The 20883-nt window shown below is 53.3% G+C and overlaps 1 protein-coding gene and 1 pseudogene across 1 annotated transcript; both read left to right on the top strand.

The window, feature by feature from the left end:
* Positions 1-512: 512 nt before the first annotated feature.
* LOC136499806 (double-stranded RNA-binding protein 4-like) lies at positions 513-8312 on the top strand (annotated as a pseudogene).
* A 9033-nt stretch (positions 8313-17345) lies between these two features.
* On the top strand, positions 17346-18886 carry LOC136499808 (uncharacterized). The gene is made up of 5 exons (XM_066495331.1): positions 17346-17423; positions 17709-17873; positions 17922-18116; positions 18210-18366; positions 18444-18886. Exons 1-5 carry the CDS (start codon positions 17346-17348, stop codon positions 18884-18886), a joined length of 1038 nt encoding a protein of 345 aa, XP_066351428.1.
* Positions 18887-20883: the final 1997 nt, after the last annotated feature.

Here is a 20883-nt window from a genome sequence, read left to right on the forward strand (position 1 = left end):
CATCGGGATGAGGTGGAGGTGCAGCTCTGGGACGTACTTGGGGGAGAGGACTCGCGATGGAGTCCGATCTCGCCAAAACCAAGGCGAGGCTCAAGGAGGCCTTGGAGCGGGTCAAGTCCGTCCATCAAGCGATTACGGTCGATCTTCCCCGCATCACAAAGGTAAGTTTTTTGTGTTTTTAGCGTTCATCCTCGACTCCTTGGTCCTTCACTGGTTGTTTTCAGTGTATTTGCTTCTTGCTTTGCAGGGTTTAGAGGAGATGTTGAGCCACAAGTCCCATTTTCTGCGGGAGGAGCACGCTCGGATGGAGCAGGAGGCACGATGTCATGGCGGGTCGAGGAGCTCAAGCGTCAGCTGGAGTCCACCCACCATGAGCCCTAAGACTAGGCCGCTGAGGCGATAGGGGCACGGGGCAGTAGAACTGCTCGTGGTGGAACGAGCGAGGACTCGACGCGGCGAAGGTCCGACTGGCGAAGACCGAGGCAGTGGAGGTCTAGCTAGTGGAGACCGCGATGGCCCTCCAGGAGTCTTTGGAGGCTCTAGAGACAAAGCAAAAGGCCCGGTCGAAGGTTGACCAGGAAGTGCTCGTGCTTTGGGGGTGGGCCCTTGGGCCGGAGGAGTCGAACGCCCGACTGCTCGAGAAGGTCACCCAGCAAGAGGAAGGGCTCTCCATCCTCGAAGGAACCCACCTCGGTATGTATCCGTTCTGTCTTTGGTTGATGTCTTGGTTTATCCTTTCCCTTGCTTCTGAGCTTGTCATCCTTCTTCTAGAACTGGGCGGAAGGGTTGGATCACTAGAGCGGGAGCTGGAGATAGCCAAGGCGGTGAATGGTCAAAGTGTAGAGGCGCTGCCCAAGTCCCTTGAAGAGCGATGTGCTCTCGTGGGGGAGCTCAACTAGATTCGTAACATCGCCTAGGTTGTTGTCTCGGAGGTGTTTGGGTCGACGCCAAGCACTAGCACGACCGCCATCTAGCTGGCGGAGGTCCCAAACGAGGTTCAGGCACTCATCTCCAATGGGATGTTCTATGGGATGTCGGGGGTGCTGACCTCAGTGGCGACGCACCACCTAAACCTGGACTTTGCCACCATCTACAGCGGGTACGCCGACGGCTAGAGTGCGGATGCCATCCATGTACTCAGGGAAAGCTTGCTGCCACATGCATAGTTGGTGGCCGAGCAAGTCTCCACGTAGTGGGTGATGGAGGCTCGCCGTGCGAGCATGGCTGAAGGAGTGCATCAAGAAGATGTTACCTAGCCTACGGATGGAGTGGAGGCCAGGTTGGAAGCAAGCATCATCTCGCCTCTGACCGAACCGAACGTCGCCTCGTCGAAGAGCGAGCAGCCCTTATCATCATTAGTCATGCCATCAACCGATATCATCGGGCGGCCATAATAGAAATTAGAGTAGGAGTAGTTAGCATATATAAAGGATAAGTTCATGGGGAAGCCCCTGTGTGAATAGTTTGTACTGATGAATACATCAATTTTGTTTCGTGATGAATCACTTCATAAGGGGAAGCTTGTCCCATCCGTCCTTTGTTTTTACCCTAATATAGCTCTGTTTTTTATCCTTTCTTTTTTGCACCTATCTGTTTAACCTGTAGGCTACAACCTTAAGAACTCAGGCGTGGCCCGCTAGGCTCAACTGCTTAGAACCATAGGTCATGGCGGGGTGTGATCGATCAGGAATTTAAAACAAAGTTATGTAGGGTAATTAAAGGAGCGAACTACCCTTTTGTTCGAGCAAAAAGTATTACTATATGATAGTAAAAAAGATAGGTGGCATCGCATCCTTGTGGAGCCCCCAAGCGACCCGGGCCGAAAGTGTTCAGGCCGGGGTGCTTTGTAGGAGCGAATGTTGAATGAAAGAAAACGGTAAAACCAAAATTTTAGGGGAAGAAATGACGTAACTGTTCAATGTTCCAAGTGTTGGTGAGAACATTGTCGTTGTCGTCCTTTAGTCGGTAGGCGTCCAGTCAGATCACTTCGGTCACCATATAGGGTCCTTCCCATGGTAGAGAGAGTTTGTGTTTCTCCTTAGTTGATTGGGTTCTCCGAAGCACATGGTCTCCGACCTCAAGGATCTCTAATTTTTCTTTCATGGTACCTACAGAGAGTTTGCTGGTAGCGAGCAAAGCGAATAATGGTCCCTCTGATCAAAAGTGATCAGAGATTCCAATCAGCTAAGGAAGGAGGGGATGGCCATTTCGGCGACGCGTGCCTCTCTATAGCGCACTTTGTGCTAGCGCTTGGAGTAGATGGCATCCAATCCCCCGAAGATCATGAGGCATTCCTCAAGATCGGGAAAGCCATCCCCATCCTTGCCTACCATGCCTCCTTTCTTGGCCGCTGCCTCCTTGCCCTTCCCTTCTTTTGGCCCACCGGCCTGTCGTAGAAAGCGCTTGAGGAGTTTGCAGTCCTTGTAGAGGTGTTTGATGGGGTAGGCGTGGTTGGTGCATGGGCTCTCCATGAGCTTGTCGAAGTGGTCAGGCAAGCCTTGTTGGGGCTGCCTACACGATTAGCCGCGGTGACCCTTCTTATTCTTTTTGCCCCTCTATGTGGAGGGGCCCTCATCCTGGTCCTCACGCTTGGCCTTGCCCTTGTCCCAATCTCCACTAAAGACTGCTTCGACCGCCTCCTCATCGGAGGCGTGGTTCGTGGTGACGTCGAGTAGGTCACAGGTGGTCTGGGGCTTTAGACAGCCGAGCTTGTGGATCAGGGACTCATAGGTCGTCCCAGAGAGGAATGAGCTGATGACGTCCACGTCGACAACATCAGGAAGGGAGTTGCATCGCTTTGAGAACCTACGGATGTAATCTCGTAGGGACTCATTGGGCTCCTACTGGCAGCTCTTGAGGTCCTAGGAATTCCCAGGGCGGACATATGTCCCTTAGAAATTCCCGACGAAGATCCTCTTAAGGTCCGCCCAATCGCGGATGCTGTCACGCGGGAGGAATTCGAGCCACGCTCGAACATGTTCCCCCATGCAGATGGAAAGGTATTGAATGATGAAGTGGTCATCATCCACTCCTCCGGCTCGGCAGGTGAGCCTAGAAGTTTTCTAGCCATATGCTGAGATTCGTCTCCCCGGTATATTTGGCGACGTTGGTAGGCGATCGGAAGCACTGTGGGAACGACGCTCTCTGGATGCGTCGGCCAAAGGCCCATGGTCCTGGGCTATCCGGGCTAGGGCTCCGGTCGTCGGGTCAGCGACCATGCCCGGGGTGCGTTTCACTGCTCCCCTCGATGGTCCGATAGGGGCACGTGTCGCCTGCTCTCACAGCCCCTCGATGGACGTCATCATCATGCCAGGACTACAATCGGTTGTTGATGACGCTACGAGCGTCTCAGTTCGGCCCAAGGTGTTCGCGCATAGGCGGTCGGTGTGGAGCGGGCGCTGGGTTCAGGCCGTGGTGCAGCTGCAGGCCTCTTGTTCCACACCTTAGCGACTGGAGAGGCGAGTGGATGGAGCGACATGACTGGTGTGGCCCCATTCCCCTGGTGGGGAGAGAGGCTGCGAGTCGATGTCACGACACGAAGCTCTCCGCCAGTTGAACAGCGGTGGTTTCCACCAGCGCCCAGAGGTTCTGATGAACCGCCTGCTCCTAGGGGTCGACATGCTCTGGAAGGCCGCACAGAAGCATCACCGCAACGGCGATCTTCTAGCCAGCCCGAGAGAACTATGGGGGATCATTCCCCTAGTCCATGATGTTGCGCTGGACCTGGTGGGCGCGACCCCGGGCGTCGCTCAGTCGGGTTACGCACACGGGGACGCAGCGTGCTGTGCTGAGCACGCCGGCAGCAGGTGGCAGCTGGCTCTGCTGCCTTTATCTTAGCTCCTCGCCATGCTCCTATGCACATGTGAGGGTCTTCCGCATGAGTGCCAGGAGGGGTGTGGGTCTGTAGAGACTCCTGCTACCACTGGTGGCTGTCCCGGAGCGTCCGCCATAGCGCACTCCTAGAATAGAGGGTGGCTAGGTGCCACGATGTCACCGATGTTGGAGCCATCACTCTCAACCTCGTCATCCATGAGGACGTGGAAAGAGGCGGGAGCGTAGCCCGTCATTCCCATGAATTTAGATGTGAGAGAGGGTGGCATCAACATCTTTCGGAGCCCCCATGTGTACGCATCCACGGTGGACGCGAGGCCGTAGGGGAACCGGCTGCATGGCGGTCACAGTGGGGACAACGGGGTCCCTCCGGAGAGTCGGCAGAAGATAGTAAAAAGCGAGTAAATAATAGTATATACGTTACTCACAACGGGGTTTGAGCCCAGCGTAGGCTCGGAGCGAAGCGCGGATGCAGACGCCTCGTCGTTGAAGTCGTCGGGTGTCCCAGAGCCGATGGAGGGCGCTCCTCCTCCGACAGGCGCTGGTACAAGTGCCTCCTCATGGAGATGAAGCACGTCGAGCCGGTCGGTGACAAAGTCCAGGCTTCTGAAGAGGAAGGTCTAGGACAACTCGAAGATGGGAGGAACCCACATCCCAATAGGTGGGAGCATGGGAAACTCCAGCGAGCCAAAGCGAGTCGTATCACTTGAGCCCGCCATGCCGAAGATGGCAGAAAGGTGGGCCATCCGATGTCCAAAAGCGTGAACGTATGGCATTCTCCCCACGGTCGGCGCCAACTGTCGGTGCGAAAAGTGACCAACTAGTAGATATTTGTCATTTTGCTGTACGTTGTGATCGGATGTGGCCTAACACTCAATGATACAGGGTTTATACTAGTTCAGGCAACGTGCCCTACGTCCAGTTTGAGTCGGTTGGTGACTTTATTCCTGAGCCCAGATGCTCGAAGTTTGTTGTGGGTTTACAAACGAGTGGGAGTAAGATGAAGGGTATCAGAGGTCCGGTCGGACTCTGGACCAAAGGGCTGAGAGTGACGAGAGCTCCTACGTGGGCTAAGTGTTGGAATGTATGCTCTGTGTAGTTTTAGAATGTCTAAAGTTAGCAGAGAGTGAGTTGAAATGATCCGTGTGTTCTCTGTTGATCGAAATTGATCCCTCTTTTGGGAGAGGGTGCATCCCCTTTTATAATGAAGGGGACGGCCTTACAAATGAGAGAGAGGGAGTGTGTGCTACCTAGTCTTATTGCCCACGCCGTCGGGTACGAGACGGTTTGTCGGCGCCTACAATACTGTTGACGCCCTAATGTATGTGGTTGGTTCCATCGTGTTCTTCTGGTATGGCAAATGCAGGCGCCTACTATACTGTAGGACAAATGTCGGCACCCACAACACCGTTCGTGTCCTAACATGTCTGGAAGGTTGCAAAGTACCCTTCTGACATGACCTGACAGTACTGTCCTGCAGGTGTGCAGGGTATAGGTCCTTGGTATTGCGGTTGACTTGTGTGCCTTACCTTATCTGCTCCGTCCTGATTTCTCGGGTCCTCACCGAGCGGGCATCCCCATTCGGTCGTTCCCAGTCGGCTCCGACCGCGCCGGTCGGAGAAAAAAGCCGCAGGCAGAGGTTTGGTGTGTTCCCAGTCGGAGACGCGGGTCGGAGTCGGAAGCGAGCGTCGCCCCTCTTTAGCTAGGCCTTCCGATCGAAGAGGCGGGTCGGAGTCGGAAGCGAGCGTTCGCCCTCCTTGGCTAGGCCCTCCGGTCGGAGAGGCGGGTCGGAGTCGGAGGCCTTCCGTCGGAGACTGGATCACTCTTCCGGCCTGTCGTTAGGTATCTGGGTCGGTCTAGGAGTTGCGCGTCATCCGCAACGTCGTCTGTCGGGCCGATCTTTTTGCTGGGAAGCAGGCCCATTAGGGACCCCGGGTTTATGAACCCGACAGTTTTATTTTTACTGGTCAATCATGAACTCTTAACTTGTCTATCGTTCTTCCTCTTCCTGATTGAACCCTCCTAAACTGTTGTGTAGTGTCCAACCCACCATCTTCCTCTGCTGCAATTATTACCTATGCTCCAGGTGTGGTTTAGGAATCTGACTTGGGCTCTAGTACCTAATTTGGCTCGCAAATATCACTTGAATCCAAGTTAGTAAAAGTTTTTGGTACCAGGTGTCTGGATAACAAGTAATACTGACTGGCACTATGCGTCTCATCTGATCTTTTGGGCTAACCAATTTGATAACCAACTAGACATTTAGCAGCCTTTTATTCCTCCTACCAACTCCACCTGCCCTCAACATGCAGGAGCGGAGTTTGATCTTTTTGGTTGTGAATTTGAAAAAAAAAATGCATGCTTTTTTGAATTGTTTTTCTTTAATATGTTCTTGTTTATAGGAAGATCAAATAAAATAACTAGAATTAATGCATTTTTTTTAGTTTATATACATTGATCTTCAGTATCTCAATATGCCTGTATAATTTCTGCTGGTGTACTCTGATACTTCTGTGAAGAATGAAATTGTCTTACACTATTATTTGATTTTTTGGATGGGTGGTTTTGTGTTATGCAGAGAAATATATGCATAAAACCCGCTTGCAATCATTTGCTGATTGAATGTACAAGAAGCCACCAATCTACAAGGTTGAGTCTGAAGGCGAGCCTCATCAGCCTAAGTTCAGATGCACAGTGGAAGTGGGCGGTCAACAGTTCTCATCAGCTGGTAGTTTTGATCGCAAGAAGGAAGCAGAGCAGGATGCTGCTAGAGTTGCTTTTGAGATCTTGGCAGCAGTTGGAGAGGATGACATTAAAGAGGCATTTGGGCTGATTGATCAGGTACACCTTTTGAATCTGGTCCCTGTTCTGGTCATTCAGCATATTTTCACCTCATGAGCAATGATTGTTCATGTATTTGATGTGTATTATGTTATACATAATTTTGATGTATAACATAATATCTCAGTGCATTTGAACATAATCAGGTATCATAAAAAAAAACATACACCTTCCAAATCTATCATGAAGCGATTCTGGTGGACGCTGCAAAATTTTAACTGTTGAGCTGTAAATACTTTTCACCAATAGCGCCTTGAAGCCAAATTCCGCTACAAAGATTGATCGCAATAACAGGCAAGGGTTCAGATAAGGAGGGCGACAGCCCCCCTGGGTGCCAAGTCCGCTTTGCTTTCCAGCCCACTAAAATCAGTTAGTAATTTGCTTATCCAGGAACTGTATCATTGTAAGATAGTGACATGAGTTTGTTCGATTAAACTTGTTGCACTTATTCTTTTTCCTGTTTGCTTTTGGCACATCTTTGTAACTCTGCTTTTTTCTTGCATACTAATAGCATGTTTGGTGCCAATTTAGTAGTATGCATGCAGTTGTGCATTTTTTGTGGTGGGAACACAGGTGCCAGTGCTCTGTGAGGGGTTGAATGCCTTTGTTAAGTTTCTAGCTTGGGAACACAAGTGTATTTTGGTGTGGGTGTGGTGTTTGAGTGTTTACTGCTTTGTACCTCTCTCCTCTTACATACGCAAAAAAGAAAAGTAAATTTATGTTGTATGATATATTTTCCAGATGCTATTGTTCAGATAACATTTTCATTAATACGGCATGACCATGTACCAATATTTTGTTGGTTGCAAGCTCTCATCTTTAAAATTTTATTGTTTATTTTCTTTACCTTGTTCATATAATGTATACATTCTTTTTCTTCTGTTCAGGATACGGTTTTCTGCAAATCAATTCTCATTGAATTTGCTGTCAAGACAAAAACCACTTGACCCTCTTACTCTCTAGTGTATATAGAAAAGCCTTTGACGCTGTTTGCTGCAATTGTGGTGTTTGATGGGAATAGCTATACTGGTGAATCTGCACGCAACAAGAAGGATGCAGAGCAGAATGCAGCTCGTGCTGTGATCAAGTCGATTTTAGGTATTTTATGTTACCTTGATCTGAGACCTGGCACCATTGAACCTGTTTGCCTTGTTATGATGTATGTAACTAATAATTCAATATGATGTTGCAGCTAAGCATAACACTTGTATGGTAGGAATTGTTAGATGGAAGAAACAACTTATAACTGCCGTCAGATCTTCTGGAAGCACCCCAGCTACTTTTACTCCTATACAGTTTACACGCACTGTTTCATATGCAGCATACGGTACATCTCCATTTTACCGCACAGGATATGTTTTTTCAATAGTTATTACAGCATGTCTACTGTCTTTGCAAGCACAAAAGATCCTCTCAAGCTTATAAGGGTTAAATGTTGCTTGCAGGCGGACCAGATCATGTAGCACCTATGTCGCAAAATGCATCTTCCTCATTAGCTGTTCAAGGAGGCAACAATGCTGTACCTGGAGTTGGGACATCTGCCAAGCCATCATCAGCAAATGTAGGTCGCTCAAAGAAGCGCAAGGGCATAGTTTGAAGGACCAGAAGTCAATGAAACAAGGGTTGCCAAGGGGCATTAAGTTCTCAGCCATCAACATCAGGGATAGGACCATATGGTCAACCTTTTATTAGCATTTTATTTGCCTTGGTATCTCTGCATGTCGCGTTGGTTGCTCAAAGCATTGCACGTCATTGTTGGTTGTTTCTTTTAACACGAACTTTGACTCGTTGGGGATTTGTAACTGCATAACAATTCGGCTGCCTGTGGAGCAATTCGATATATATATATATATATATATATATATATATATATATATATATATATATATATATATATATATATATATATATATATAGAACTACTACTCTGTAGCTGGCTACAAAATAACTTATTCTGTAGCCACTTTGAGTTACGATAATTACTATGTTAATTTACGAGATTATAGTAACTCCTTGCTAAGTGGTTTATTATAACGTTATGGTAAATATCCTATGTGTTATAGTAACCCAACTATCGTAAATATGTATTAACATTATCGTAATTTAGTATATAAAATTATCGTAAATGAAGGTGGCTACAGAATAACTTTTATATATATATATATATATATATATATATATATATATATATATATCTTTTTTTAAAGTAAAACCCTACTAGAAGGTCTAGCTTGCACCACAGCGTTTTATACTTTTATGTCATCATATGCCTCTCTGTCTTCTAGTTTCCACCAAAGATATAATGAATCTCTATATATCAAAGCAGGAAGCTTTGGCCAGCTCTCAGCCCATCCTAGTCACCCCAATTACTTCAGCTGTTGGATTCTTCGATCAACACTCCTGGTTCCTCCCACCAGGCTTCTACAGTTCCCGCCTAGAAATATCTGCTCCCACCGCGTTCGCTGCCTCTCGAAGCCTCCCGTCGTACCGTCTCCATCGACCTCTCCTCGGTGCCCCCTCTTCTACCCCTTCCTCTCTCTCTCTCTCTCCTGACGCGGTCACGCCCTCCTCCTCCTCCTCCCCTCGCGTCGCCGCAGGCCGGCCGGGTCAATGCTGTCGGCTCACCGCGCGAGCCCCTGTTGGAATTGCCGCGCGATGCCACGATGGCGGCCACACTCCTCCTCCTCCTCCAACACCACCACCACCACGCCGCTTCCTCCTCGCGACGCAAGGCAGCGGCTCTCACGGGCTAGGGTTTGGCCCCTCTGTCGCCGGTCGTCCCCACGGTCGCGTGGCCAGCTAGCTCAGGCCCTGACGTGACCGCCGGCTCTGGCGGCGGAGGGACCTCCGTGCTGCCCGTCGATGACGACGGGGAGGTCACGTCACCAACCTCGGCGGTGGATCTGAAGCGGCCACTCATGGGGCCCCTCCCAGCGGCGGATCAGAGGCTGGAGCACGGCGTGGGGCTCGCGCCGGTAACGGAGGCGCTGGATCTGCGGTGACCAGGCGGATCCAGCATGAGGCCTCCCCATCACCACTAGATCCAGCTGCGTGGGCTCCACCGATGGCCGGTGCGCCGGCTGGACGGTAGCACACATCCGCGAGCTGGCCCCCGCTTCCCCCCGCACGTGGACGCCGCCGTGGCTACCACCCCGACGCGGCTTCGTCCCGCAGGTTCGCACCTCCTTGCGCGCGCCACGCTGCCGGCCCGACGCCGCACCCGACCTGCTGCGCAGCTCCATGCGTGGGCCGCCACGGTGGCCGCCCCGACGGCGGTGGATGTCCTTGGCCATGGAGCGGCACGACAGGCCCATGCCGGTAGCCGCCATCGCCGCTGCCCCCACGCTGCCCCTTCCCGCCGCTCCGCGTGTGCTTGACCAAACCCTAGCTACTTGCGCCGCCACTGCTTCCCCTGCGCTGCCCCTTCCCGCCGCTCCGCGTGTGCTCAACCAAACCCTACCTGCCTATGCTCGCCGGCCATGCACCTGACCAGGGGTGGGTCCCCACCATGGCGTTGTCGGTGCAAGGCAGAAGCATGGCATGGAAATCGCTCGTCCTCATCTTCCCTCCTCTCCCTTTCTCCCACTGTGGCTTCGTATGGTGGCCGCACCCGGTGCGGGTGGGCCTCGACAGTGCCACGTTTGGTACAGACCAGTCTCAGGTGCTCCTGTTTCATCTTATTTTGTGATTTTGCTTTTGTCTCTCTAATTTGTCCCTACGTTGACTATGAATCGTGTTCTATTGGTTGACCTATAATGCCTACAGCTCTAATATTTGCCTTCTCTGTGTTCATCTCTGGGAGGACAGCACCAATTGCTAGTTGCCACCTCACTATCACTGCTACAAAGGTTATGTAATCTCTCTCAGCTTAGCTCCATATGAGTGCCTGGGCGTTTTGAATGTTGGTCGATTTGCATCAGAGGCCACAACAGATAGTGTACTTCTCATCACTACTTCTTGCCATCTTACCTCACCACGTTTCCAGAGTGGTGGTCACTTAGTTCCCTTGTCAACAGAGCACAAATTGATATGTACATTTCGATTGCCACAGCGATATTCAACTCCAGTAATATTCAGCATAGGTAGACTACTTTGAAGTTTTGGCACCTGCCATTTTTTTCTTCTTGAGCCTGTGATAAAAAAATATGTACCCATTGCTCAAGCATATGATCTGATGTTCATTCTCTTGTGAGGTACTGGCCATGCCCTGTTATTTATATTATGCAATTTGTGACAATAACCCGGTTGCCACCATGCCTTCAAGCTTCGAGTTGAAGAACAAATGATGATTGGTATGTTTCTGAAGCCTCTAAAAATCATGTCTTCATTGGGGAAAAAACCCTGACCTTTTTTGTTGTGCCAGCAGAAACTTTACAGCCCTTTAAAACAACTTGTTAGTTTGCAAAGAGAAATGTCACTAGGAATTACTATTATTTAGCTCACCCTTTCCTCTGAATTATATAGGCGTTGCAGTTGTATTTCCATGACATATTTCTGCCATACTCATAATCGAACCAACTGAAAGTGAGACCAAGGTAAACATTTGCAACTTTTCTCTCAACGATCGACATGGTCACTGTGATTTCCTTGCCGTTCTGTAGGGTGTGGGCTGGTTAAACCTTCTCTCCTTTCATGTTGATTTCTTACCTATACCTGCTTACTGGGCTTTATATGTTTTTTTAACGAATACGAAACTGTTGTTGGTACATATATATAACAATGATGATTCTACTCTTTAGGGTCAGTTTTATCCCTAACCCCCCTCCCCTTTGATTTATGTATAAAAGCAATACTACTTCTTCTCATGCTTACTATGATATGTCGCTAATCTTTTCAAAACATAAAATGGAGATCAATCAGGTCATTGCAAGCTACCTGCTGCTCTGTACAGACGTAAGAAAAAAAAGGTAGCCTTAGGATTTTTTGGGTATATGATTTGTCTCTATACCAACGTGAAAACATACATATACTATACTTAGGTTCTGCAACCATGATGAGCAAAATAGTAGAGTCGGTGTTTCGGACCGGGGAGTCCTCAACCAACTAGTAAATTTGTACTGCGTGTTCCCGATCACGGATGGTGATGCAAAGAGACACAAGGCTTATACTGGTTCAGGCAATCGGTGCCCTACTTCCAGTCTGAAAGATTGATCTTGTATTCCTTGCACCGAAGTGCTTGTAGTAGGGGGTTACAAGCTAGGTGAGAGAGGGAGCTAGTCCCAGGTCTCAGCGTGGAGTGGTGCGGGCTGCTTGAGACGTTGCTCTCAAGCAGCGGGGGAGCGTGCGTGTTACCGAGTGTTGCTTGCGCGAGTGTGTGTTCGTCTCCTATAAATGGCCCAGGTCCTTTCCTTTCATAGTTGAAGGGGGGACAAGGGTAGTATGTGTGCTAACTACGCGGCGTCGTGTGAACGGAGGCGGCGTGTCCGAGCCCTGTAGCATGTTCCTATGGCGGTGTGGCCATCGGAGTGGTCCGTCCTTGAAGTACTGGGGCGACGTGCTGGTCATATCTGATCCTATGTGTCATGGGAGCTCCAGGGCTACCTCGAAGCGGGTGTGGCAGTCGGCGTGCGGGTCACTGTAGATTGACTGCGCGCAAAGCTGAGGCTTGGTTGGTGCCTAGGCCGAACCATCATGGGGGGTCTCAGCAGACGTGAATCTTGAGATAGCCGAGGCCCTAACGTAGAGTGCCGAGGCTCGGAGGGAGCGGTTGATCTTGTGCGCTGATCCTGAGGCGATGATGACCCGGACTAGACTTCCCATACCGCATTGTCTTCGGGGCAGGGATTACGGGGCGCAGTGTAGTGCAGGCACTGATCGTGGGCACAACACCAAAACATAGTGGCCGGTAATCCCTGCTGTGCCTCATCCTAGCCAGTATGGCGTTGATGCGACTCCTTGTCCCGTCAGCCACTCTGTGGTGTCAAGCCGTCGTCCGGCTGAGATTGCGGGAGTGGTTGACGCATTAATGGGATGTGATGCGCTGTTGGGGAGACTGGTCGAGGCGGGAGCGATGGGTTATTGCCAAGCCAGCCTCGAGCGATACGGAGAATCGCTGTCTCGTTCAAGGCTGTACGCACGGGGCCTCGGGTGAGACAGAGATTGGGCTCCTTGTCGAGGCCTCCCGTGAGAGGCCTCGTGCGAGGCAGAGATTCATTAGGGCATCGAGACCTCCCGTGCGAGGCCTAAGGCGAGGCGAAGAGCCGGTGGGCTCGGACGGGGTCGGTGGTTAACCCATGGCTTACCTTCTGGCTTTGTCATTGATGGGGTTTAAGTGACTCTTTTGGTGTACGCTCGGGGTACCCCATTTTAAGGTACCTGACAGTAGCCCCTGAGCCTTAGGGGGAGTGCGAGCACTCTCCCTGAGGGTTTGTCGAGACTTGGCTTGCAGCCACTCCTGTAGGGATTGTGTTTTGCTTTTTGAGGTTTTGGTGGGTGCGCGCGAGCGCACCTGCCAGGTGTAGCCCCCAAGGCCCTAGAGGAGTGGATTTACTCCTCCAGGGGCTTTTTTCGTATTGAGTGAGAAGTTTTTATCTTATTTGCCGAGCCCACAAGTGTGAGTTTGGGTCGCGGGGTTTCAGCAAGGCCGCAGGAAGAGCCCCCGAGCCTCTTCACGGAGCGAGAGGGCCGTCAAGGGTTCCCCTGGCTTTTTGTATGACCCTCATGCTTCCTTTTTGTTCGGAAGGAGGGGTGGAATATGCCAAGCTACCCTCGATGGGCACGAGCGGTGGCGTTTCCGGTGAGCTATTATCGGGTGAGTCCAAGTGGAGGCACGTGCCCATTCTCTAGGGGTCGGCTAGTGGTCTAGAGACGCACTCCAAGAGTACCAGAGGGTTTCTCTAGTGGGTGCCGAGGCCGTTCGCTGGGCCTCGGTGGCTCGATGCCTCCCTACGGTGGGATCCCATTCAGAGACCTCCCTGCCGGTCTCGGACACGACTTAGGACATCTCGAGCGATCGTTTGCTCGGGCCTTGGCCATATGTGGGCTCGCCCATAGTCGTCCTTGACCCTATTGCCCTGGGGCGGCTATCGAAACCCTAGGGGGCCTAGCCTTCAAACCCCTAGACCATAACGGGCTTGATGCCCTTTATCGTGTTTGTAACAAAACTTCTGGCATGGGCTTAGGTCGCTTGTCTTTGTCTTGGGCGTAGGAGGAGCCCCCGAGCCTCCGCACAGAGCGAGAGGGCGGTCAGGGGTCCCCTGACTTTTTTGTTCGACCCTCACACATCCTTTTCGTTCGGACAGAGGGATTGTTTGCCGAGCCCATTCGGGTGCGAGCCTGGGTTGCTGGGTCTCGGCAAGGTTGTAGGGTGAGCCCCTAGCCTCTGCACGAAGCGAGAGAGCCGTCGGGAGTTCCCCTGGCTTTTTGTACACCCCTCGTGCGTGAGGGTTTGTTTACCGAGCCCCCCTCAGGTGCGAGCCTGGGTCACGGGGTCTCGGCAAGGTTACAGGAGGAGCCCCCTAGCCTCTACACGGAGCAACAGGGCCATCAGGGGTTCCCTTGGCTTTTCGTACAACCCTCGCGCTTCCTTTTCGTTCGGAAGGAAGGGTGGAATATGCCAAGCTACCCTCGATGGGCGTGAGTGGTGGCATTTCTGGTGAGCTGTTATCGGGTGAGTCTGAGTGGAGGCCCGTGCCCTGTTCGCTAGGGGTCGGCTAGTGGTCCAGAGATGCACTCCAAGAGTACCAAAGGGTTTCTCTAGTGGGTGCCGAGGCCATTCGCTGGGCCCCGGTGGCTCGGTGCCTCCCTACGGTGGGATCCCATTCGGAGACCTCCCTACCGGTCTTGGACACGACTTAGGGCGTCCCAAGCATTTTGCTTGCTTGGGCCTTGGCCCTGTGTGGGCTCGCCCATGGTCGTCCCTGACTCTGTTGCCTTGGGGCGGTTGTCGAAACCCTTAGGGGCCCAGCCTTGGAACCCCTGGACCGTAATATGCTCGGTGCCCAGTTCCTTCATCTAAAAGGAATAGGGTGGGGGAATGTCTCCCCCATCGGCTCGACAATGGCTGGCGCGCCTTTTGAGGTGATTTTTTGGGGAGACGAAATGACGCCCGCTGCTGCAGCGGTCCGGCATGATGTGGTGTTAGTGGATGGGACATAACTGTTCCCACGATTAATGAGAAAAAGGTGGGCACATGGGCAGTAAAATCAGATCAGGGTTAACCGCACCGGATCTGGGGGAAACTTCCCCGATTTCGTCGCCTGTCCATTTCGCCTTTACCCTGCATAAATACGCAACGAGTCTTGCCCCTCCCCACCTTACCTTGCCTATGTTAGCTCTACCCCCATTGAGACATCGCTAGAGCAGCGGGCACCAGGAAGAAGAAGGGAGAAGGGCGAGCCAAAGAGAGAGAGAGAGAGAGACTCACCGCCGCATTCGAACCCTCCACCGCACTCATGGCCAGCGACATCATTGTCATCGAGGCAGACCCTTGGGATCCATCTGATGTCACCATGGAGATGCTCCAGTCGCTCGTCGACGGCAGACTCCTTTGTCCGGTGACTGACCCCAATAGGTCAGAGTGGATCGCTCCATCGAGTGAGCCGGAGCCGAGGCCTCACGACGGTTACGTTGTGAGCTTCGTGTCCCTTCACGAGCGTGGCCTCGGTGTTCTGGCGGATCGGTTCATGCGGGCGCTCCTGCACTACTATGGCATGGAGCTCCACAACTTCAACCCCAATTCCATCGCGTAGGCGGCCATTTTCGTCACTGTCTATGAGGGGTATTTGGGGATTGCTCCCCATTGGGAGTTGTGGCTCCATCTCTTCCGGGAGGGGCATACCACCAAGCTGACAGGCATATCGAGCATGAGGAAGGCAGTGAGGGCCGGCAGCTGCACTCTCTAAGTGCGCTAGGACCGCCAGCACCTCTACATCCTGGCCTAGCTTGTGTCATCCAATCATCGATGGTACACGAGCTGGTTCTATCTCCGCAATGACGATGGCGGACTTCCCCCCTACACTGGGCGAATTGTGGGGAGCTGCCCAGAGAGGTGGAAGTACGGTGTCCCGAGGGAGGATCAGCCCAAGCTGCAGCTGCTCCTAGAGGGGCTATAGAGGCTATGGGATCGTAGCCTTACCGCGGCTATGGTCGTGGCCGCCTTCCATAGCCGGAGGGTGCTGCCGCTGATGGCTTGACGGCGGCGCCTGTTCGAGATGAGGCCGGATGAGTCGATCGCGGGCATCCGGATGTCTGCCTCCGCCCTCTTCGATGAGGAAATTCTTCGCCGGGTTAGGGAGATGATGGATGCAAAGCTGAGGAGCAACAGTTTGACCACCCTCGTAGTGCGTCCATCGCGGGGGTTCCTTTCGCTGGTAAGTTGCACGCCGCCACAGCTCCCGAGCCCTCTCCATTTCTTATTATTTCTCGTTCCCTCATGCGCGTTCGCTGCTCCTATAGGGGATGAGGGACGTGCGAGCCTCTCTGCCGCCTGTTCCCAAGGACATGAGGCGGCGGGCGATCAACCGAGCGCACACCGAGGCGCAGAAAAAGTGGAAGGACGCCAAGGCGGTGAAGCGCACGAAGCAGATCCTTGCGCGCAAGAAGCTAGATGAGCATCGCCGGTAGCAAAGGAAGGATGAGCTCCCGTTGGAGGAGTCCCCATCGCCGTCACTATCGACAGATGCCTTGGACGGAGATGACGAGGGTGAGATGGGGCGGGGTCCCCTAGTCCATCTCCCTGATGTAGGGGAGACGGTGCCCGAGGCGTTGGCAAGTAGCCTGACGCTCCCAGGGGGAGGAGGAGGAGCTATCCTAGGGTCGGCGATCACCCGCCCTGGGGCCGAGGCCGACACGCCTGAGGCACAGGCGCTAGGCAAGCGTGCCATCAGCCCAGTGGGCTCGACGGTAGCAGCGGAGCAGGTGGCGGCACGGGTGACGCAATCGCCTCCGTAGAGGACCGAGGGGGCACCGGGGTCCGTCGAGGACCAGCCAGCGCCGGCTAATACAGAGGCCTTGCCTCTACCACCACCACCACCTTTGTAGACGAGGGTTGCCATGCCGAAGTGGTTGCAGCCTCGTTCGAGGTAAGCTTATTTTTGACAGAGCCGCAGCGTTTTTCTGTGTGTTCTTTGGTCTCATGCTGACCCTGCAAGTGTTCTATTCTTAGTCGGAAGCGACCTGCAGAGGTGCCTACCTTGGCGCCCCTTAAGGCGCTCAAGGTGAACCCCGGTTCCACCGCCATGACAACGGAGGCAGCCCCGACATGAACGGAGGAGGGAGCGCTTACGCCCCACGAGGGCGAGGCCCGTGAGTCAGATGGGGTTGAAGTGCCCTCAGTTGCTGAGGCCACCGAGGTCGAGGCCCCCTTGGTCTCCAAGGCTGAGGCGGTGGAGGCCAGGGCGCCCAGGACCATCGAGGCTGCTGCGGTGGGCGCCGGAGCCCTTGTAACTGCCGAGGCCACGATGGTGGAGGCCAGAGCCCCCTGGGATCACCAAGGCCATGATGGCGGAGGCCAGAGCCCCTGGGACCACCGAGGCCATGATGGCGGAGGCCGGAGCCCCTAGGACCACCGAGGCCGACGTGATCGTGGTGAGGCTATCAGCCCAGGAAGTGGAGATGAAGCGATAGAGGCTTCGGCGGCACCCTTGGTTCAAGGTCCACCATCATTGCGGGAGAGCGCCCGGGAGGTGGAGGTCCTTCCGATCTCCTCCTATGATACTTCCCGGGCGTAGGAGATGGCCGACGCCGAGGTGGCCGGTGCCGTGGAACAGCCGGTTCTGACCCTGGGCGAGGGAAGTTCGGCCCTTGTGTGGGTATGACCTAAGCCCCACGGGTGGGATCACCCGCGCGTCCTGTGGTAGGGCTGGGATGACCCTGAGGTAGAGCCTCTGTTCGCCCTCGAGGATGCGGCCGAGGGCAGGTGCTAGGACACCTTCGAGCAGTACCGCTAGCTAGCGGAGCGGTCGCTTCGGACAGTGCTGTCCATGGTGGCTGAGGATCTGCCTGGAGTCGCCTAGGTTCGTGTTTTCTTTTCTCCCACGGTGTTGTCTTTTTTCGAGTTTTCTTGTAGGGATTGACCCCCATTCTATTTTCCCCAGGCGCTCGAGACCCAATCCCTTGGGAAGTCAGTCTTTCTCTGGTGGGAGAGGGACGTCTGGGACCAGCTTCAGTGGCAGAAGGGCCTTCTTGCCGGCACCAATGAGCTCCTGTTGACACAGAGCGCAGAGGTGGAGGACCTCCGCCTTCGTTGTGCCGATGCGAAGGTTGAGGCAGCCATGGCCTAGGAGCAGGTCACCCCTCTGGCAGTGCAGGTCAAGGAGTTGGAGGAGGAGTTCACCTGCGTGGCCGGTGATTGGGATGCCTTTAGGTTCTGGGCCGAAGAAGCCACGACCTCGGGCAAGGCTCTTGCTGGGCAGCTAGGAGCGGAGCAGAGTGCGCACCAGCTGACGAAAGGCGCCTTGGATGAGGCCCTTACGGTGGTTGAGGCCTCCTGGACCGAGGCTGTGGTCTGGAGGGGAAACACTGAGGGTGAGTCCTATTCCCCTCATTTTATTCGCTTTTCTTGTATTCGCCCCCTCATTCTCTGGTGTGATGTAAAGCTGGGGAGAGAGGCTTCCAGGGCAGCCAAGGTCACTCAGGTCGAGGCCCAGTGCCTGAAGGAGAAAGCTAAGGCTTCCCAGGCTGAGGCCCTACGCTGGAAGGAGAAAGCTGAGGCCTCTCAGGTCGAGGCCCGACGCTGGGAGCAGAAGGCCAAGGGTGAGTCCCATAGGCTTTCGTCCCTATTTGGCTTATTTTCCTTTGCGCTCAACCCCATTCCATTTCCTGTGGCACAGAGTCAAAGGCGAAGGTTACCTGGGTAGCCGAGGCTTCCGTCGCGGTGCAGGCGGTGCTTGAGACCGAGATCAGGGAGCACGAGGCACTGAAGAGTGCCGCCCGTACTGCTTACGAGGCCTTGGAGGTCGAGGGGGTTCAATCAGGCAGCTCCCTTGGGAGCCGTCTGATTGCATTGAGCGATCAAGTGCGTGAGCGACTCCGAGGAGCGCTGCATACGGGCGTCAAGCGCGCGCTGGCCGTCATCACCTCGCACTACATAGGTGTTGACCTCCAAGCCATCAACAATGGCTATGTCCTGCCCGATGATGATGAGGAGGCTGACGAGGCGGTTGCGAAACTGATGGAGGCGGCGGAGGGCCTCGGTACGGCGTTGGCCAATTTGTTCGAAGAGGAGGTGGTCGCTCCTCCGCCGTCTGCCAATGCTGGAGGCCTTGAGTCATAATCTGGGCCTAAGAGGCCATGTAAATAGAATAGGAATTAACTTTGTATCATAACGCTTGTGGCCGTCAAGGCCTTTCTTTTAAAGTACTTGTGTTTCTTAATCGTTTGTCTTGTATTTCCGAGCCTCTGCCCTCTTGTTGTCTCTGATCAGATTTCTTCACAAAAAACTTCCTTGGAGCCTAAGCTGTCCCCTGGGCGAAAGGTGGTGAGGGAGCACCGTAGCCCGGAGGCTTAGGCCATCTCTTGACTCTACCAGCCTTCCGGCCCTGAGACGGGCTTTCGGTCCTTGGGTTTTTTGCAACCAATTCATCAGAGCGTGCTAGAGGGTTTGGCGTAGGAATTTTTTCAAACAATGACTAAAAAATGGTGTGTGGGACTTAGGGGGGAATCCCCCATCTAGCCCCCAAGGGAGGCTCGGTTCTATAGAGGCAGAGCTAAGTCTCCCTTACAGTGTTATCGTATTGCTGAGACCCATGATGGGCTCGGGGGGGTTTCTCGAAAAATTAGAACAACTAAAGAACGCTTCTTAATTGTATTCTGAGAAACAATATATACAATGCTTGGAAATTTAAGGGTAAAAGCGATGTATCTATTCTATGTTCCAAGCATTGGTGAAGATTTCGCCCTTCTCGTTGGCTAGCTTGTAGGTCTTGGGCTTCAGCACTTGGACGACGATGTACGGCCCTTCCCATGGTGGGGTCAGCTTGTGGCGGCCCTTGTTGGTCTGTGTTAGCCTCAACACCAGGTCGCCAACCTTCAAGTCTCGGCTTCGAATGCGCCATGCTTGAAAGCACCGTAGGGCTTGCTGGTATTTGGCCGAGTGTAGCAGCGCGACATCCTGGGCTTCCTCTAGTTGGTCGAGGGCGTCCTCGCAGGTGGTGCGGTTGCTTTGCTCGTTGTAGGCCTGTAGCCTCGGAGATCCATATTCCAAGTTAGTGGGGAGGATGGCCTCGGCTCCATAGACCAAGAAGAAAGGCATGAACCCCGTGGCTCAGCTTGGAGTGTTCCTCAGGCTCCAGATGACCGATGGGAGTTTGGCGAGCCATTTCTTGCCAAACTTCTTCAACCGGTTGTAAATTCTTGGCTTGAGGCCTTGTAGGATTATGCCGTTGGCATGTTCTACTTGGTCATTGGTCCTTCGGTGTCCTATGGCCGACCAGGCCACACGGATGTAGTGGTCATCGCAGAACGTCAAGAATTTTTTGCCGGTGAACTATGTCCCATTGTCGGTAATGATGGTGTTAGGGACCCCGAACCTGTGGATAATGTCAGTGAAGAACAGCACTGCTTGCTTGGATTTTATTCGATTGATCAAACGAGCCTCGGTCCATTTAGAGAACTTATCGATTGCTACCAGTAGATGGGTGTAGCCCCTAGGGGCCTTTTGTAGAGGCCCAACCATGTCAAGACCCCATACGGCAAACGGCCATGTAATGGGAATGGTTTGGAGGGCCTAGGCCAGGAGATGTGTCTGCCGCGCATAGTACTAGCATCCTTCGCAGGAGCATACTAACTTGGTGGCGTTGGCAACTACCGTCGACCAGTAGAACCCTTGGCGGAAGGCGTTTCCAATGAGCGTCCGAGGCGCGGCATGGTGCCCGTAGGCCCCTGCGTGCAAGTCCCAAAGTAGGGCTTGACCTGGCTCGGTAGTGATGCATCGTTGGAGGACACCAGAGGGACTTTGCCTGTATAATTCACCATTGTAGAGGACGTAAGTTTTGGCTTGTCGCGCAAGTCGTTGGGCTTCGGTCCTGTCGCTAGGAAGCTCTCCCCAAGCAAGCCAGTCAAGGAATGGGATTCGTTAGTCCATGTCCTGGTCGGTCTGGGGAGGCCCGGAGTTGACTTCTATGACCTCGGGCTCAGTCGAAAGAGTCTCGGCAGCGGAGGGGGCACCGAGCCCCGTGGTGGTTTTGGCCGGTGGCCCCTCTTCTGCTGCTGAGGCGTAATCAATGGAAGGCTTGCGGAGGTCCCTGGCAAAGACATTCGGGGGGACCGGAG

This window comes from Miscanthus floridulus, chromosome 13, assembly GCF_019320115.1.
Source record: "Miscanthus floridulus cultivar M001 chromosome 13, ASM1932011v1, whole genome shotgun sequence".
NCBI classification, from domain to species: domain Eukaryota; kingdom Viridiplantae; phylum Streptophyta; class Magnoliopsida; order Poales; family Poaceae; genus Miscanthus; species Miscanthus floridulus.